General features: G+C 42.3%; 1 protein-coding gene and 1 pseudogene across 2 annotated transcripts in view; one reads left to right on the top strand and one right to left on the bottom strand.

Annotated features, from left to right (window-relative positions):
* Window positions 1-10,713: 10,713 nt before the first annotated feature.
* The window catches only part of CHMP3 (charged multivesicular body protein 3), a 58,222-nt gene continuing 49,012 nt past the window's right edge, over window positions 10,714-19,923 (bottom strand). Inside the window, exons 4-6 of the mRNA XM_081254225.1 lie at window positions 14,880-15,001; window positions 11,591-11,705; window positions 10,714-11,241 (exon numbers count right to left, since the gene is read on the bottom strand). Of these exons, the coding sequence (XP_081110351.1) occupies window positions 11,099-11,241; window positions 11,591-11,705; window positions 14,880-15,001 (380 nt within the window). The 3' untranslated portion in view covers window positions 10,714-11,098. The remainder of the gene's footprint in view (window positions 11,242-11,590; window positions 11,706-14,879; window positions 15,002-19,923) is intronic.
* LOC308627680 (UPF0729 protein C18orf32 homolog) lies at window positions 19,384-19,843 on the top strand (annotated as a pseudogene). Its single transcript has one exon. The product of its transcript is annotated as a UPF0729 protein C18orf32 homolog (transcript).

Here is a 19,923-nt window from a genome sequence, read left to right on the forward strand (position 1 = left end):
TAACTCCAAGTAGGAAAAGCTTTTGGAGTTGAATGAGAAAATGACATTCTTATTTTTTTAATTGATTAAAAAGGTAGGAAAGAAGGAAGAAGTGGGACTTCTCTAAATGCAAGTTTCCCCCACTATTCGGAAGTATTGAAAGTACAGGTTTCCTCTGAAACCTTTCGCAAGCGTAGAAGCAGGTACCTTAGGACACATCTTGCTAATGGATGCACAAAATAAATAGACATAGCAGATGCTCACAGACACAGTTCAAAGCTATGGCGCCTTGATGCTGAGATGCTGAGTGTAGTTTCCTAGGAAGGAGCTCGGCAGTGCCACTTTCACTGCTCAGGATGCATGCTGCCTCCGTAACACCTCTCTGCAAAACAAACGCTGAATGCTGTTTTCACATTTTGCCTTTTTTTTGGGTAAAAGCAAAAATCCTCTTCAGATTTCTTTCAGTTAGCAAAAACAGGTACTAATGTAGGTATTTCATAAAAGTGAAGTCGTGTAAAGCGAACTTTCAACAAGTGGACGATACTTGTGCTGCAGTTGCAAGATAAAGATGGTCTGACTGGATTAAGTAAAAGACTTGACTATATAATACTTACAAAAGATACAGTTTGTAGGTTAGAAGTAAAAGCACGGAAAAAGTTATATCATGCAAACACTAACTGTATGAAAGCAAATATGGCTATATTAATACCAAAGTGATGTTAAGATAGGGTTTTACCAGAGAGAAGTTGTTTTCACAATTCAGCAGGAAGATATAATAATCCTAAGTATGAACCTAATAACAGAACTTCAAAGTAATATGAAGCAAAATTTGACAAAATTAAAGGAGAAAACAAGTTCACAATTACAGTTGAAGATTCTCACCCACCTCTTTCTGTAATTGATACAATAAACATATAAAACCAATACAAGTATAAAATATTTGAACCTATCAAACAAATTGACATTTATTAGAACACTAAAGCCAGTGGCTACAAAATACACATTCATTTCAAGTGCACATTGCTTATTCAAGAACCATACACTGCCCCAAAACAAAGATAACTACGAAATTCTCAAATGTCGAGAAATTAAGCAGCATACTTCTAAGTAACCCATTGATCAAGAAAAAATCAGAATGGAAATGAGATACTTGGAATGGCATAATAAAAATACAACCATTCAAAAGTGGTGGAATTCAGTTTACAACAGTGCTTAGATGGGAATTTATAGCTTTAAATGTATGTGTACGGGGCTTCCCTGGTGGTCCAGTGGCTAAGACTCCATGTTCCCAATGCAGGGGGCCTGGGTTCGACCCCTGGCCAGGGAACTAGATCCCACGTGCCGCAACTGAGAGTTCACGTGCTGCAACTAAAGATCCTGCACGCCACAACAAAGATCCTGCCAGCCACAACTAAGACCTGGCACGGCCAAATAAATAAATAAATAAAATTTAAAAATGTATGTGAAGTAATGTTTCTAAAATGTGTAGTAGAAGCACTTCATCAGTGAAAACATGCAGTAGGATTTTTAACAGAGGATTCAGTTTTTTCAACAGATCTAAGACTATTCAGATTTTCCTTTTTTATTTTTTACTATATGTTTTATGTTAGCTATGGCCTTGTCATATATGACACCATATATATTCAGGTGTGTTCCCTCTATATTCACTTTGTTGAGAGTTTTATTAGAAATGGATGTTGATAGCTCCCTGTCAGCCATATGATCCTGAGGGTAAACAACCAATACTCTTCAGTGTACTGTGTTGCTTGCATTTTTTACAGATTGTGGTTTTTTTCACATCCTGTAATGTCTGCAAAATGCCCATCTGCATCTGCTGCTTCTAGTAGGAAGAAGAGGAAGGCAGTTACTCTTGAGATGAAACTCAAGGTAATTGTCCAGCACGAAGGTGGCAAAAGCCAGTAATGATCATCGCACATGAGTTAGGAATTTTCCATTGATGATAACCATCTTAAAGGATAAGAAGTGAATCAATGATGCAGTGAAACAGCATCAATTAAATATACCATCATCACGAAGAAAAGAGCTGGGCTAATTGATGATATTGAAAAATTACTTGTCACGCGGAAGACCAGATACAGAAACGTACACCACTTAGCTGACTGATGACCCAGGCTAAGGCAAGAAGTCTTTTCAATTCACTCTTTATACACAAGTGTTTACAGCAAGTCACGGGAGGTTTCAATGCTTCAAAAGCATCATAATTTTCATAATGTGAAATTCAACAGTGAGGCAGCAAGTGCCAATGCTAAAGGTGTTGAAGCTTTTAAGGAAGAGCTATATAGGATGATTGTGGATGAGAAACATTTGCCAGAACACAAAGTTAATATTGATGAAACAAGCTTGTTCTAGAACTGTATGCCAGAACATACATACATTCATAAAGAGTCCAAGACAATGTCAGGCATTCTGAGACCATTTAACACTGCTTTTGGGTGGAAATGTTGCAGGGTTCAAATTAAAGCCTTTCCTAATGTACCAACTAGAGAATCCTAGAGCATTCAAGAATGTGAGCAAGCATACACTTCCCATTTGTTTTTACCATAATAAGAAAGCCTGGAAACAGTAGCATTGTTTGGAGACTTTTTTTTAACTGTTTGTCACAGGCAAGAGAATATTGTAGGCAAAACAACATCCCATTCCAGCTCATCTTGGACAAAGCTCCAGGGCATCCACAGCATGTCTGTGACATGCATCCTGATGTAAAGGTGGTGTATTCGCTTCCAAACACAACCATGCTCTAACTGTGAACCATCACTGCAGCATGGGAAGAAGTCACACAGCAATGCATGAATGGCATTTGGAAGAAAGTTCTACATGGACGCACTGAAAGGCTTTTAACAAAGATTCTACTGTTGCCGAAATAGTAAAGTAACAAGCTTCTAGTGCTTGGGAGGCAGCTAGAATTGGACGTTGATAAAGAGGATATTCATGAGCTTCTCAGCATCGAGGCTGAAGAGCCTTCCAATGAAGAGCTGATTGAACTGGAGGAAGAAAGAAGAAGTTGAGGCAGAGGAAGTTATACCCGAGGCACCAAGAAAGTTCACAGCAAAGAAACTGGCAGAGGCGTTTGCTGCGATCACCAGTGGTGTATGGAAGTCAGAAGAAATGGGTGTTAATTACAAGAGATTGGCAAGACCTGGCAGGCAGATACAGGAAGCTCTTGCTTACCACAGAGAAGAAAAACTGTGCAGTCAAAACTGCTTATCTTCCCGAAGAACAAACAGTATGCCTGCTAAACCAAGTGTCAATGCCCCAGATCTTTCTACCGGCTATTCTCAAGCCTCATCAGAAGAGGGACTGATGACCTGTGGCTGTAGCATCCCCATCATCCAGCAGTTAACTGTAGCTCAATCCTTCAAAATTCTTCAAATCCAGTGTGCTTTCAGCTGGGTACACTACTGGTCAGTACCCTTACAGCCATTCTGTTTTTCACTTTCAAGTACAGTATTCAATAAATTACATGAGATATTCGACACTTTATTATTAAATAGGCTTGTGTCAGATGATTTTGCCCAACTATGGGCTAATGTAAGTGTTCTGAGTACATTTAAGGTAGGCTAGGCTAAACTAGTAGGTTAAGTGTATTAAATAAAAAAAATTTTTTAACATCTTTATTGGAGTATAATTGCTTTACAATGGTGTGTTGGTTTCTGTTTTATAACAACGTGAATCAGCTATACATACACATATATCCCCATATCTCCTCCCTCTTGCATCTCCCTCCCTCCCTCCCTCCCTATCCCACCCCTCTAGGTGGTCACAAAGCACCGAGCTGATCTCCCTGTGCTAGGCGGCTGCTTCTCTCTAGCTAGCTATTTTACGTTTGGTAGTGTATATATGTCCATGACACTCTCTCACTTCGTCCCAGCTTACCCTTCCCCCTCCCCGTGTCCTCAAGTCCATTCTCTACATCTGTATCTTTATTCCTGTCCTGCCCTTAGGTTCATCAGAACCATATTTTTTTTTGAGATTCCATATATATGTGTTAGCATACCGTATTTGCTTTTCTTTTTCTGACTTACTGCACTCTGTATGACAGACTGTACATCTATCCACCTCATTACAAGTAACTCAATTTCGTTTCTGTTTATGGCTGAGTAATATTCCATTGTGTATACGTGCCACATCTTCTTTATCCATTCATCTGTCACTGGACACTTAGGTTGCTTCCATGTCCTTGCTATTGTAAATAGTGCTGCAATGAACATTGTGGTACATGACTCTTTTTGAATTATGGTTTTCTCAGGGTATATGCCCGGTAGTGGGATTGCTGGGTCATGTGGTAGTTCTATTTTTAGTTCTTTAAGGAACCTCCATACTGTTTTCCGTAGTGGCTGTATCAGTTTACATTCCCACCAACAGTGCAAGAGGGTTCCCTTTCTCCACACCCTCTCCAGCATTTACTGTTTGTAGATTTTTTGATGATGGCCATTCTGACTGGTATGAGGTGATACCTCATTGTAGTTTTGATTTGCATTTCTCTAATGATTAGTGATGTTGAGCATCCTTTCATGTGTTTGTTGGCCATCTGTATGTCTTCTTTGGAGAAATGTCTACTTAGGTCTTCTGTCCTTTTTTTTTTTTTTTTTTTTTTTTTTTGCAGTACATGGGCCTCTCACTGTTGTGGCCTCTCCCGTTGTGGAGCACAGGCTCCGGACGCACAGGCTCAGTGGCCACGGCTCACAGGCCTAGCCGCTCCGCGGCATGTGGGATCTTCCCGGACCGGGGCATGAACCCGTGTCCCCTGCATCGGCAGGTGGACTCTCAACCACTGTACCACCAGGGAAGCCCTGTCCATTTTTTGATTGGTTTTTTTTTATTTTGAGCTGCATGAGCTGTTTGTATATTTTGGAGATTAATCCCTTGTCAGTTTCTTCATTTGCAAATATTTTCTCCTATTCTGAGGGTTGTCTTTTCGTCTTGTTTATGGTTTCCTTTGCTGTGTAAAAGCTTTTAAGTTTACTTAGGTCCCATTTGTTTATTTTTGTATTTATTTCCATTACTCTAGGAAGTGAGTCAAAAAAGATCTTGCTGCGATTTTGTTCTGCCTATGTTTTTTCTAGTTGCGGTGAGCAGGGGCTACTCTTCATTGTGGTGCTCGTGCTTTTCATTGCGGTGGCTTCTCTTGTTGTAGAGCACAGGCTCTAGGCACGTGGGCTTCAGTAGTTGCGGCTCACGGGCTCTAGAGTGCAGGCTCAGTAGTTGTAGCGCACGGGCTTAGTTGTTCCGTGGCATGTGGGATCCTCCCGGACCAGGGATCAAACCCGTGTCCCCTGCACTGGCAGGCGGATTCTTAACTACTGCACCACCAGGGAAGTCCCTCTCCTTCATTCTTGAAGGATAGTTTTGCTGGATGTAGAATTCTTCATTGAAAGTTTTTTCTTTCAGCACCTAAAATACGTCACCCCACTGCCTCTGGCTTCTATGGTTTCCGATGAGAAATTAGATGTTAATCTTATTGAGGATCCCTTGTACATGAGGAGTTGCTTCTCTTTTGCTGCTTTCAAGGTTCTCTGTCTCTTTTCAACAATTGGACTATAATGTGTCTTAGCGTGGATCCCTTTGATTTTATCTTGCTTGGAATCTGTTGAGCTATTTGCATGTATAGGTTAGTATCTTTCAGATATGGGAGGTTTTCAGTCATTATTTCTTCAAATATTCTTTTTGCTCCTTTTTCTCTGTCTCTTATCCTTCTGGTCCTCCCATAATGCACATGTTGGTGAGCTTGATGGTCTCCCACAAGTCCCTTGGGGGGTGGTCATTTTTCTTTCTGCTTCTCAGACTGGATCATTTCAGTTGTTCTATCTTCAAGTTTCCCTATTTTTTCTTCTTCCTCCTCAAATGTGCTGAACCCTTTAGTGTATTTTTTTTCATTTCAGTTTTTGTACTTTCCAGCTCCAGAATTTCTATGTGGTTCCTTTTTATTATTTCTCTTTACTGATATTCTCATTTTGTTTGTATATTATTTTCCTGGTTTTCTTTACCTCTTAAGCATATCTGAGACAGCTGGCTTAAATTCTTTGTCTAGCAAATGTGGTACCTGGGCTTCCTCAGGGATGGTTTCTGTAAATTTAATTTTTTTCCTTTGAATGGGCTGTACTTTCCGTTTTCTTTGTATGCTTTGTGATTTTGTTGTTGTTGTTGAAAATGGGACATTCCAATATTCCAGAATAATTCTGGAAATCAGAATCTCCCCCTTCCCAGGGATTTTTCTGTTCTGAATTATTGAAGGCTTAGCTGTGTCCAGCCAGTGTTTTGACAGAAATTTCCTTGAATTTCAGAACCTTAAAAAACAAACAAAAACACCTCTCCCAATCTTCTATGGATTGGCTCTGTGCTGGGACACTCTTAACACTTAGCCAGACCATTTATGATTCTGCCTCAGCCTTCACTTTCTGAATGCACCAAGCCTATAGGTCAAGCAGTGGTGAAAACTGGGGTGTTTTCAGGTCTTTTCTGAGCATAATTCCTGTCCTGCTTTTCCAAATTCCCCAGTATACACAATTGCTTTTGAATGCACTAATATCCCAAAGAAATCCTCTCCCTGGCTTTTCCTCCCAGGTTTTGAGCAGTCTCTTGTAATCTTTTGCCCCAGGCAGCTCTGCACATTAAAAAAAAAAAAAAAAAAAAAAAAAAAAAAAAAAATCCTTAACATGTTTTCAAGCAAAGCTTGCTGCTTTTCCTCCCTGAATAAATTCCAAGATAGGCAAACCAGAGATGAGCACCTTTAGTCTTTCAGGATGGCCCTTAGATTGGGGCAAACATGACAATTCAGGAATAAGGTCTCCTCTCTTTCCCTGGGACTAGGGACCAGGGTCTCACATTTGAGAAAGTGGGCTGCCATCTTCAAGACCACTGCCAAGCCGGGAGAGAGGTTTGTCCAGGGCAAGTAAAAATGCCACAAAGCTTTCTTTCTGTTTTTAAGCTTCTTTTTTCTTAATACAGCATCTTCTTGGTTGCTATAAACCTTTGTTTTCCAGAGTTCTGACAAAGTTGGTTCTGACAGTTTCTGGTACTTTTTTCGGTGTTTCTTTGGAAGGATGGGTGTTTGGAGCTACCTACTCCTCCATTTTGCTGACAACTCTATAAATATATTATACAACTATAATTAATTATATGTAAATGAGAACTTCCTTAAGAAACAGTATTTCCCTACTGGGGTTCAGACTTGGATTTCTGAAATGGTTCAGTGGCTAGGAAATGTTCAATCTGGTATCTCAAAAGGAAACTGCTTGGTTAAATAAATTGGTAAAAGCATATGGAAAGGCTGTGAAAAGTTAAAAAAAAACCTGCTTTATGTTTATTTCAACCAAACATTTCGCAAGTTTATTTTCACTTATGAGCCTTTCTTACTGGTAATACAGAATAGCATTTGAAGAGCATCTGTCACTAGGGTAGGACAAGGAAAACTGTCCAGTTTTTCAAAGCTTTGATTTTTCACAGTTGTTTCCATAAATACAGTTATGGGGTTGGATTTTAGGGAGAGGTGCAGAGGCAGGCATGACTAGTACTATTTTGGAACAAATATGAGTCATAACCCCTTCTCTCCAGGAGTTCTGAGACACACCTTTAAGTATATGACACGATAAAGGGCCTAAGCCCAGGTGAGCAGTACAATTGGCAAGGGCTCAGGAAGGTGTCTTTGACAGACAACATGGGGAGAGTGGGGAGGGACAGAGAAAGTAAAGTTATCATCTGCCTAGAACGAACTGCTGGGTGATCACCATAAGCTGGACAGTGATTTTTAAAGAGTAAGCTGTGCTTGAAGACAAAACAGATGAGTTGGCAGTGTGGAATGCTATTCTGGAATGCAACCCTTTAAATTGGGTTTTTTTGGGGCACCAAGTAAATTCATCTGTGGACGGGGTGGGGAGAGTGGGAACTGGTGCTGCTAGTGCTGGACCTAAATCAAGGGCCTGAGGTTTAGAGGAAAACTTTTATTGCAGGCGTTGACACCATGGTTTCCCTTTCCGGATTGCAGACCTTTCCAGGTCCAGGAGAGTATCTGACGCACCTTGCTTCCAATGATACCCAACAGAGCATTGAGGGGAAATGGAATATGCAGCCTGATAACGAGCCAAGAATGCTCTTTCCTTAGCCTGAAAACAGGAATGGAAAAATCAGGACCTCTTCAAACAATTAAAACAAACCAACCCTACATTTAGATCATTTTATTTGAATGGTGGAAACAGTGCTCATCATTCTTCTGTCCATCCACGCACCTGGAGAAACTCTGATTATCCACATAAGGACAAAAATGCTCAGGGATTATGAGCATTCCTTAATTCCAAAATCATTCTGTGAATAAAAGAGCCAGGTAAATGCGATCATAAAACTATATCCTGTCAATACGTCGGTTCCTCTCGACTTACAGATTCAAAGCAGTCCCAATCAACATCCCAGCAAGTTTTGTGGATATTGACAGATGAATTCTGAAGTTTATATAGAGGCAAGAGACTCAGAATAGACAATACTACTGAAGAAGAACAAAGTTGGAGGACTGATGCTACCTGACTTCACGACGTACTATTAAGCTACAGTAATCAAGACAACTCGGTATTGGCAAAACATAAGCAAATACATCAATGGAACAGGATAGAGAGCCCCCAAATAGGCCCACATAAATATAGTCAACTGGTCTTTGATGAAGCAGCAAGGGCAGTATATTGCAGCAAAGATAGTCTTTTCAACAAATGGTGCTGGAATAACTGCACATCCACATGCAAAGAAATCAATCTAGACACAGACGTTACATGCTTTACAAGAATTAACACAGATCACAGACCTAACTGTAAAATGCAAAAACTATAAGACTACTAACAAAATAACACAGAAACTCTAGGTGACCTTGGGTATGGCAATGACTTTTACGATCCAATATCAAAGGCACTATCATGAAATAAGTAATTGGTAAGATGGACTTCATTAATATTAAAAACTGCTCTGTGAAAAACAATGTGAAGAGAATAAGAAAACAAGCCACGATTGGGAGGAAATGTTTGCAAAATGTATTTCTGATAAAGCACTATTATCCACAGTATACGAAGAAGTCTTAAAACTCAGCAATAAGAAACAACCCAATTAAAAATGGGCAAAAGCTCTAAACAGATACCTCACCAAAGAATATATACATATGGCAAAAAAGCACATAAAGAGATGTTCAACATCATATATCATCAGGGAAATGCAAATTAAAACAAGATACCATTACACACTTATTAGGATAGTCAAAATCCAAAACACACCACCAAATGCTCATGAGGATGTGGAGCAATAGGAACGCTCATCATTGCTGGCGGGAATGCAAAAAGATACAGCCACTTTGGAAGACTGTCAGTTTTTTACAAAACTAGACATACTCTTACCATAAGATGCAGCAACTGTGCTCCTTGGTATTCACCTAAATAGTTGAAATGCATGTCTACACAAAGACCTGCACACAGACATTTATGGGTTTATTCATAATTGCCAAAACTTTGAAGCAACCAAGATGTCCTTCCATAGGTGAGTGGATCGTGTGGTGCATGCAGACAATGGAATATTATTTAGCACTAAAAAGAAATGGCCTGTCAAGCCATGAAAAGACATGGAGGAAACTTACATGCATATTACTAAGGGTAAGAAGCCAATGTGAAAGGGCTACGTACTGTATGATTCCAGGAGTAAATGTACTTGTGGGGTGTGAGATGTCAGTACATATAAGTGGGAGACGGTGCCTGTGTCAGGGCCAGAGGTGTACATGGGAACTCTATTTTCTGCTCAATTGTGCTCTGAACCTAAAACCTCTCTGAAAAATAATGTTTACTTAAACAACAAACTGTATCCTAAAGATGAAATCAAGAGCAATAGGATGGTCCCCTGGATTGAAGATTCCCATTTTGCAGGATGAGACTAGAAGGCCCTTGCTGCAGCACATCTGATACACTTGGATTTCTCCATACAATCTACAAAACCAACCTGGGAGAGAGTGGTTGGGTTTTTTTTCCTACCTGTTTAGGGCACAAGACTTGGACCAGAGGGACCTGGGTTGAACCCCAGTTCTGCCACTTCGTGACTGTGATTTAGGATATGTCACTTCAGCAAGCTGAGCTGTTTTCCTGATTTGTGAAGACTGAATGATTACATATGTTAAACAGCTTTGTAAACGGTCAAGCCCACACAAATATAAATTGCTACTGCTGAATTATTTCAAAATATAACTTAGAAATGTGTGAGTTGTTTACAATGCATGACCACACCATGCCTCTTTCACCGGTCAGCTCCTGGCTTTGAGAAAGCACTGAAAGGTAGGCCCATATCCCATGCATCCAAGACAATCAGCTTAACGCAGGGAAAGGCAATCAGAGGGTGAGAGAGTCCTAATCTCACAGCTGTCTGCAACTTGCAATGGGAAGGAAAGGGAGGAAAGCTACAGACACACACACACCCCTCAGGACACACATGATATAGTTACCCAGCCAACAAGACAAGGGGTCACAATTCCCAAGCATACTTTTGCTCACACAGATGACAAAAAGCAGAAGAGTAGCTCACACAGCACATCTGTGAAGGCTGGGGAGCAGGTCCACAGAACAGAAGCCCTTTCAGCTGAGCTTCCGAATCCCATGTGCCGCGCTATAGCACCTCCTCTTTCCAAGGCCAACATATAAAATAATTTGGGACAGCAAACACCTTGAAAGTTCATTGCACCCAACAATCTACAATGAGACCAAGTGTTAAAGCAGAAATTTATTAAAATCCATTTATATAGTGTTTTACAGACAAAAAAAAATATAGAGAGTCCTCAACATTCAGGCAATCGACTCTATTCTCAGAAGTGCTTCGTGCGAAGACAGACTTCTTTGCCCTCATCCCCCCAAAGACACTTCTGTTTATTCTCCTGAAAATGATGCATTTATTACACCACCTCTCAAAACGATTCCATTGAGATCCCCAAACCTCTGCAGAGAGTGAAGAGAGATTAGCAGAGAACGTTCTCCAGAACGCGGTGCCTCACCCAGAGGTGTAGTGCAAGAGATACAGAAAATGGCGGAGGCTTCGAGGAGTGCGCGCCCGATGACAGGGCCGGAGGAGAGCCTGTGGGCCTGGCTGGGCAGCCCTAGCTGCGGAGTGTGGCCAGACGGGACTGCATGGCCTCCAGTGCCTCTTCCTCCTCCTCATCTTCTGAGGCAGCCATCGCTCCTGGAATTTCAGGCTCTGGGAGGGCGTCGGTCACCTTACTAGGTGCTTTGCCCAAGGCCCCTGGAAAGGAACAGCACGCAGATCAACAAAACATCAGCTTAAGCAAGTGGCCCCTCATTTTCTCTGTCCTTCATACCTGGTTCAGTTTGACAAGAAACAGAAGAGGGGCAATAAAACAGCTGTTCTGGTGGGGTTTTCTCACTATGACAAATGTGTGCAAACACCAACTTCTAATGATATCAAAGTCATAATAACTAAGGATTGTGATTGTTAGAATTTTGGTTCTAATCTAAAGTAAGATATGTAGAAGGGAGTTATAATCTAAAGAAAAAGCTGCTAGTTAATCTTGCGAATGCAAGAAGAACGGCCATAAAAGGAGAGGGGAAAGAGGAGGGATCTTGGGTCATACCTGCGGTGATTTCAAACAGAATTTTGTCAATTTCCATTTCTGCTGCTTCTTCCATTTCTTCTTGATCATCCATGCTTTCAAAAGTGTCCTCTAACATCTCTTCTATGATCCCAGCCTAAACACAGAATAAACCATGTCACTTCCCACAACTGTTTTTTTTATAACTTTATTTATTTTTTGTTTATTTATTTTTGGCTGCGTTGGGTCTTCATCGCTGCGTGCGGGCTTTCTCTAGTTGCAGCAAGCGGGGGCTACTCTTCGTTGTGGTGTGCGGGCTTCTCATGGCGGTGGCTTCTCTTGTTGCGGAGCACAGGCTCTAGGCATGCAGGCTCAGTAGTTGTGGCACATGGGCTCAGTAGCTGTGGCTCGCGGGCTCTAGAGCGTAGGGGCTCAGTAGTTGTGGCACATGAGCTTAGTTGCTCCGCGGCATGTGGGATCTTCCCGGACCAGGGCTCGAACCCATGTCTCCTGCATTGGCAGGCGGATTCTTCACCACTGCGCCACCAGGGAAGCCCCCAAAACTGTTAAATCCATTCCCAGCAGGTGCCCCTATGGGCCCAGCATCAACTGAGCTTTGATGTCTCCAAGTCCTGTCCACGCTTTCAAGGGCTAAGCCACAGACAGCTGGCTGCAGGCAACACCGCATGCCGTCTGCCCTCTCTGGAGGAAGCAAAACGCCCAACGGAAATTGCTCTCCAAATTTAGTACCCAGGTTGGAGGGGGGTGCGTCTATCAGCAGAGCTTCACGAAGTAACTCAGACGGTAACGCAGCACGTGGGGAACAACTTGCTGAGATGAGAGGGTACTGTCTCGGGGAGCATGTGCCCTGACCTTGCAAATCTATGCGTGCAGGAGTTGAAGTACAGTATGGAAAGTGGCTGGAGTCACAGTAGACACTACGATAACAAATACCAAGAGCGGGCTGGGGCTCCACAGAACCCCGAAAAGGCCTGTACTTCAGCACATCCAAGTTATAGCTGCTGGCCCAGGGTCTGCAGGGTCCTGGCAAGGATCAATCAATTCACCAAAGCCTGAGAGAACTGATAAGACAGTGTTTCGGGGCCCAACGAGACAGTGCCTTCCGCAGTCCCTACTGGAAGCCCCGTGCCTGGTAGCCTGAAGCCAGCCAGTCAGCCTCCTTCGTTCTCGAGAGCACAGCGCCACTGAGGGCACGAGCAAACCGCGCTCCAACACCAGCCACCGCAAGCAGACCCGGCAGTCTTCCTGGCTGAGCAGTGTCATGCGAGTGCAAGGCCACGTGTGGCGGCTCCGGCCCTGGCTGCCCCGCACTCAGCAGGGCATGGCTCTCGCTGACCGCTGATGGTGCCGGTTTGAAGCCACAGCCTCTCTCCGGCCTGTCCTGCTCTCAGAGCACTCACGTTGCTCCGCACGGCGTGAACCTAGCCAGTTCCATATTCTGCCCATTCTCAGACCTTTTGCTCCCAACCAAAAGGAACAAATTCACATTCAAGCATACCAGTGGAGCCCTGTGGCCTGGGTGAACCGATCTTAGTGCTGGAGGCTAGTGTAAAAGAGGCTCAATACATCCCCACCACCCCAGTTAAAAGAGCCTAGGGCAGCCTGACTAATAGCCCTCCACATCGCGGAGGGACAAGTGGCCATTCACTTATACATTCATCCAACCAGCAAACATTTGTCAAATGTATGCTCTGTGCCACACGCCACGCCAGGGTCTGGGGACAGGTGGAATGACCGAGATCATGTCGTCACCCTCAACACGCTGTGACCCTGCCAGAGGCTTCAGTTTGCACCTGGAGATGAACCCTTGGATGAGTTCAGGAAATATGTACTATCTACTACATGCAGGCCCTCCTCCAAATCTATACTATGCTCAGTATTCAGAAACTTGTGTGGAAAAGATCCCAGATTCTAAAAAAAGACTCCGCCCCTCAGATCCTGGTGGCTACGTAAGTCAGAGTGAGCAGGCCTGAAGTCATTTCAGAATTACCTTGTTACCCAGTTCTAGATGGACAGGCATCGCAACCTGGGGGATGAGACATCCACACACCCCTTGTAAAGGACAGACCCCGCCAACCTGGTGCCCTCCTGATGACTGCCCAAGGGTTTCTCATTCCAAAGACCTGGGCTCTGGGCTTTGTATGCTGCCTTTCTCTTCTATCAGTTTTCTTCTCCAGTTCCTCTCTCCCATGTCCTAGAGCCCTGTTTAGAACTCATAGAATTCATACATAGAATTCCCTAGTAGGAAGAGAGGCAGCTTCTATGCACAAGCTGCAAACAGGAATGTGAGGTGGACCATCCGGGCTCTCAGGCCACGGGTTCAAAGTGTGAAAGAGCACCTGGGGAGGCACCTCTTATCACCGCGTCCTCTGGGGCAGCTCAGGCATCTGTGCCCCAACCCCACATCTCTCACCTCCTACCAAGGTCCCTCAGGCAAGTTACCTGGCAACTAGAAGACTCAGTTTCCTACTCCTGTATAAAATGGGGAAGAAAATACCTACCTCCCAAGGTGGCTGGGAGGACTTTCTAGGAGAGGGTGCGTGCTGCACCACTGGCAGGCGGGGGCTCAGTAACTACGCCCTCCTGAGCCCTGCCCCCCATCTGAAGGCCACCAGGACAGGTCCCTGCCCGGCCCTGATCCCGGGGCGGTAGGTGTTTACTGCATTCTATTTGGTTCTCAGGCTCCTTTTCTAGTCTAAGACAGGGGTCAGCCAACGACAGCCTGCAGGCCAAACCCAATCCACTGCCTACTTTCCTAAATAAAGTTGTATGAGAACCCAGTCATGACCACTTGTTTACACATGATCTACGGCTGCTTTCATGCTACAAGTAGAGCTGAGTAGTTACAACACAGACGTATGGCCCACAAAGTAGAAACTACATTTACTATCCAGCCCTTTACAAAAAAAGTTTGCCCCTCCCTGGTCTTGACACCTCCCTTGCCAGCTTTGCTAACTCCCCTGGGACAAACAGAGGAACCTGGGTTTCTTTCTGTTTCCTTGTTCACGTCAGAACCCATAAATCCTAGGTCCCCGAATCCCACGCAGTTGCTTCCTGGGTCTCCCACCTCCCCTCGAGCTCTGGGTATACTATTGTTTCTTCTAAGGAACACCCTGGCCATCTGACCCAGCCTCTGCCACGCTCAGCTCAGACGGTTTCAACCGGTGTTAATAGCTGCTCCCCTGTCCTCAAGATCATTTCTGTCTGGCAACAGTGGCCTGTCTACTCCTGCCCAGCCCTGGCCCTCTAGCCCCTGCCGCTTGCTGACTCTCAGCGCTTTGGAACAGGACATAGGGTGGCCCCAGGGCACCTTCATCATCTCTTTGGACAGCTCCCGCATGGTGGCCTGGATTTCTGGGATCTTCACAAGACTCTGCATGGCCTTCATCACTTCTGTGCTCTTCTGCAGGGAACCAGCCACTCGCAAAACCGCTGAAAGGGAAAGATGACAGTCAGGATTGCTCAACAGAATGTGACGCAGGATGGAATAAAGAAAGTCAGTCAAATCACAAGCTATTCTAGTAAAAGTCAGCAACAGTGGGTGGACCCAAAGCTATTTATGTACCTGTAGACTACATTACTGTCCTGGGACCAAGCCTGACTTTCCTAAATTGTGTGCTACTTTGGCTACAATAGGCACAAATTCTCCGAGCACCCACACCAATCAGCTGATCTGGAGAATGGCCTGAAAGCCTGCATCTGACCTTTAGGGAAGGAGGCCAGCTAGGAATGATGTCACCCCCAGGACAAGTCACACACGGGAGGAATGGCTCTAGGTAGGCCTTGCTGGGGCCACACTGGAAAAGTGGCTTTAAGCAACCCAAGCAGTGCTCCCCACACACCAGCCTACGGAGGGTGGCTGCCCGGGAGGGGCCTGCTGCTGGTCCACAGGAAAATGAGAGTGAGTATGTGTCAGTGTAAGACGGCTACAGTTCCTTGTTACAAAAAATGTTCTGTTGTCTGAGATCATACACATACTATATATTCTTTATAAGAAATCGTGGTAGTAACAAATGATCATTTCTCCCCCCTAAAGTCTTTAACATGTCAAAATAAAGAGCTGGCAACCCTTGAAATCTGTTTTGAAATTTCATGAGACTTAAAAGTTCTGAGAAATGCCTCACGTTCAGCTGTTCACCAAAACCAGTGCACAGGGCCCCCCAGCTACCCCAGGAATCACCACCAATCCACCTCTGTATGAATCCAGACTCCAGGAAGCTGTCATAGTTAAGGAAAACAAGGGGCAAGGAAACAAGAGGAACCAGAGAAATGCCTGTCTGACATACACAGCATTTTGTGATTTTTCTAAAGGAGTAAGGAAGTTTGCTAGTTGCAGAGAATACTTCATTTCCCTTGACACTGAAAAGGGAAAGTAAAATATTTATCTATTTATTAAGATCAGTCTAATTATAGAGAAGAAGTGTTAAGAATCTGTATGGCTGAAATAAGCAATAAATTATATATGCCATTATAATGATATAAGAAGGATAGAAATTCTACAATGTTAAAGTTACTATTGATTATTGTAAAAAGGTAAGTGATGGGAGGAAGAGAAGAAGGGTAAAAATAAAGCAAATTCCGGGCTTCCCTGGTGGCGCAGTGGTTGAGAGTCCGCCTGCCGATGCAGGGGACACGGGTTCGTGCCCCAGTCCGGGAGGATCCCACATGCCGCAGAGCGGCTGGGCCCGTGAGCCATGGCTGCTGAGCCTGCGTGTCCGGAGCCTGTGCTCCGCAATGGGAGAGGCCACAACAGTGAGAGGCCTGCGTACGGTAAAAAAAAAAAAAAAAAAAAAAAAAAAACCAGGAAAGATAAAAAAATTAAAGGATCAGTCTGGGAAATCTAACAACTGACTAAAATCTCTCCTAACAACTGACTAAAATCTTTTCCTTTCAGAAAGAAATAGAAAATATAGTGGAAATGAAATGAACACATCGACATACCCAAGAACTGAAGGACCAAGAAACAGAAGGGATAGAATCCTTGCTTTTTAGAAACCCATGTCGAAATATCTGCAGATGAAATTATATGCTGTCTTGGATTCCCAGGGGAAAATATAGGGAGAAGGCAGGGATACAGATGAAGTAAGACCAGCCAAGATTCTTGGACGGGCATATTAATTTTGACGTATCCATTAAGATGTGAGTGGAGATGTCAACTATACACTGATAAAGTCAGGCCTGAAGATAAAGATGTGGAAATCAATGGCATTTAAAGGCATGAGGTTAGATGAGATCACCTATGGGGAGAGAGGAAAGATGGAAACGAGCAGAGGGTCTAGAACAGAGCCCTAGAGTATTGTAACATACAAGTATAAAGCAGCAGCTAGTTTACTTTTCAGGTGTGATAAAGCCACAATATAATACATATTGGAAACAACATAATATATTATTATGGATGTATATTTAAGGGATAACAGGCTCTTGATATACGTTGTTTATGTTTACAGTTATGTTCATTACTGACAGTACATGCTACAGGAGAAGAGATATTTTTCATGTAGATTAATGAATATTTGTGAGCTATAAATCTTTGAAAAGATATTTTGGAATCAGTACACAGGAAGAAAAGGTGAACAGAAGAGACTGGTCAAGCCCACCAGTTCCCAGGGAAATGTTATAACATTTCTCAAAAATTAAAAAGTCTGACAAAGGTTGGTGGAAAGGTATGCAAAAAAGAACCCTTATCCGCTGCTGGTGGGAATACAAATTTGTCTCTTTGGAGAACAATTTTGCAATTCTAGCAAAATTTAAACCCAGCTATTTTTAACCCAGCAATTCTACTTCTGAGTATATAACTGTCCTAAAGAAACACATGTGTAAAAGTGAAAAAACATTCACAGCAGCACTGTTTCGTAATAGCAAAAACTGAAAACAGCCTAAATGTCCATCAACAGGGAACAGAAAAATAAAATGTGATACATTCACAGGATGGAATACCACCCAGGAGTTAAAAACATATTTATTTATCATATCAAACTATATTTATCATTATATCAATATATTTATCAAAATATATTTATCATCATATCAAGATATATTTATCATTATATTTATGGGTATATTTCAACAGGACAATGGTAAATGGGAAAAAAAAGATGCAGAATGGTACACACAGTATAATACCATTTATACAAATTTTAATATTCATGATAGTGGTTACCTCTGAGGAGGCTGAAAGAGAAGGGAATGGAACTGCGAAGGTGTATTAAAGAAGCTTCAACTTTAGTAATACTGCTTTCTTTTACAATATAAAAACTGAGGCGGGGGGAAGGGGGGGTGGGATGAATTGGGAGATTGGGACTGACATATATACACTACTATGTATAAAATAGATAACTAATGAGAACCTACTGTATAGCACAGGGGACTCTACTCAGTGCTGTGGTGTGGTGACCTAAATGGGAAGGAAATCTAGAAAACAGTGGATATATGTATAGGTATGACTGATTCACTTTGCTGTACAGCAAGAAACTAACACAACATTGTAAAGCAACTATACTCTAATAAAAATTAATTTTAAAAAAACTGAGGCAAATATAACAAAATGTCAAATTGTATTGGTTCTGGGTGTTAGGTACATAAGCACGCACTGTATTATCCTGTGTACTACTATCTTTGCACCTGGGGAGAAAAAGAGTCTGTGAATACAGTGCTTTATTCATAGGGGGAAAAAGGGCAAAGTAAGCTATATGTTTTTTGATGTTGATTCAGTAAAGGAAATGCTGAAAAATTTTAAAATAAGCTTATCATGGTCAACTGAACATGTATCTTTTCAGCATGTTGCAGAAAAAATAGGGAGTAAATATGAAGCTTTCAATGATGGCTGTAAAAGTCAAGTATATTTAGTTAAGCTTTCAAAATAACAGATAAGATTAGACTGTTTCTCCACAGTACTGAATACTTGGCTTGTCCAAAAGTCCTATCTCTAGGTTATATATCCAATATTTAAAGAGCCTAAATACATCACTTTAGGGCTGAAATAACACAGTTGTTAAAAGTTAAGAAGATATGGTACAAACAGTTGTCTTATTTTTTTTACTCTTTCTTAATTCATGGATTGTTTTCTTCAGTATCTGGAGAAAGAAACTGATATATTCACTATTAGGCACATTAAAAAAAAACACATTCAAATGTTAAAACTGAACATAAAGAAATACCTTCAGAGCCAAGTACGACCAAATAATGAATTAAGTACTCATTTGGCACCAGCATTTAAACTGAAACATTCAAGCCTTCTAACTTTTGAGTGTGATGTACTCATCAATGTAGTAACTGACAGAGTTGAAGATATTCTTTTTTTTTTTTTTCGCTGCACTGTGCGGCTTGCGTGATCTTAGTTCCCCGACCAGGGCTTGAACCTGGGCCACGGCAGTGAAAGTGCAGAGTCCTAACCACTGGACCGCCAGGGCATTCCCTGAAGATATTCTTTAGTGAAAAATTACCCTGTAATTCCTGAATCTGTACTCAGTGTAATTACCTGATAGTTATTTGCTGCCATTCTCAAAGAACTCTAATTCTGAGTTAGGATTTCTTCATTTAACCGAAAATAAGTAAGAAAAGAAACCAACCGGATGTAAAATTCAACCTATGCCTCAAGCTGTCCGTGATCTGGAGACAGATGCCTGTGGAAGATCACAACAGTATTATACTGGACACTGAAAGGTAACTAAATTATGTTTATTTTTGAATATTATAATGAGTTTTTGAAAATTAAATCGGGCAGTGCCCACTGGGTTGGCTGTGGCATGTCCCCCTGTGACCTCCCCTCCGGAAGCATGGACACTGCCACTGGGGCTTGGTGGCTGCGGGTCAGGATCTCAAGCCTGGGACGATGGTGTGCATTCCCTGCATCGTCATTCTAGTTCTGCTCTGGGTCTACAAAAAGTTCCTGGAACCATATATATACCCTCTGATGTCCCCCTTTGTTAGTTGTATGTGGCCTAGGAAAGCTATATGAGAATCCAATGATAAAAACAAAGGCAAAATAGACTATAAGGGTGCAGACATAAATGGATTACCAACAAGAGGACCAACAGAAATCTCTGATAAAAAGAAAGACTTAAGTGACTGTCACAAAGGATCTCGTTGTTTTAAAAATGGATCTGATGGTATGAAGCACCTTCTTTGTACTTGTCTCTGATCTTTTTCCCTGAGACAAGAATTTGGGCTAGATAGTTTACATATTTACCTGACACTAATCAGGAAATACCCGGTATTTGTATTTAAAATGTAGCTAGTTATATTTAATGACCTCATTCCTGAGTTCCTTTTTCATTAAAGTAGCTTTCATTTCTTTTATTTAAGTTTTAAAAATATGAATAAATAAAAGGTTCATGCCAGTAGGCACTGTTACT

Source organism: Mesoplodon bidens (genome assembly GCF_964165515.1).
Source record: "Mesoplodon bidens genome assembly, chromosome: 14".
NCBI classification, from domain to species: Eukaryota; Metazoa; Chordata; class Mammalia; order Artiodactyla; family Ziphiidae; genus Mesoplodon; species Mesoplodon bidens.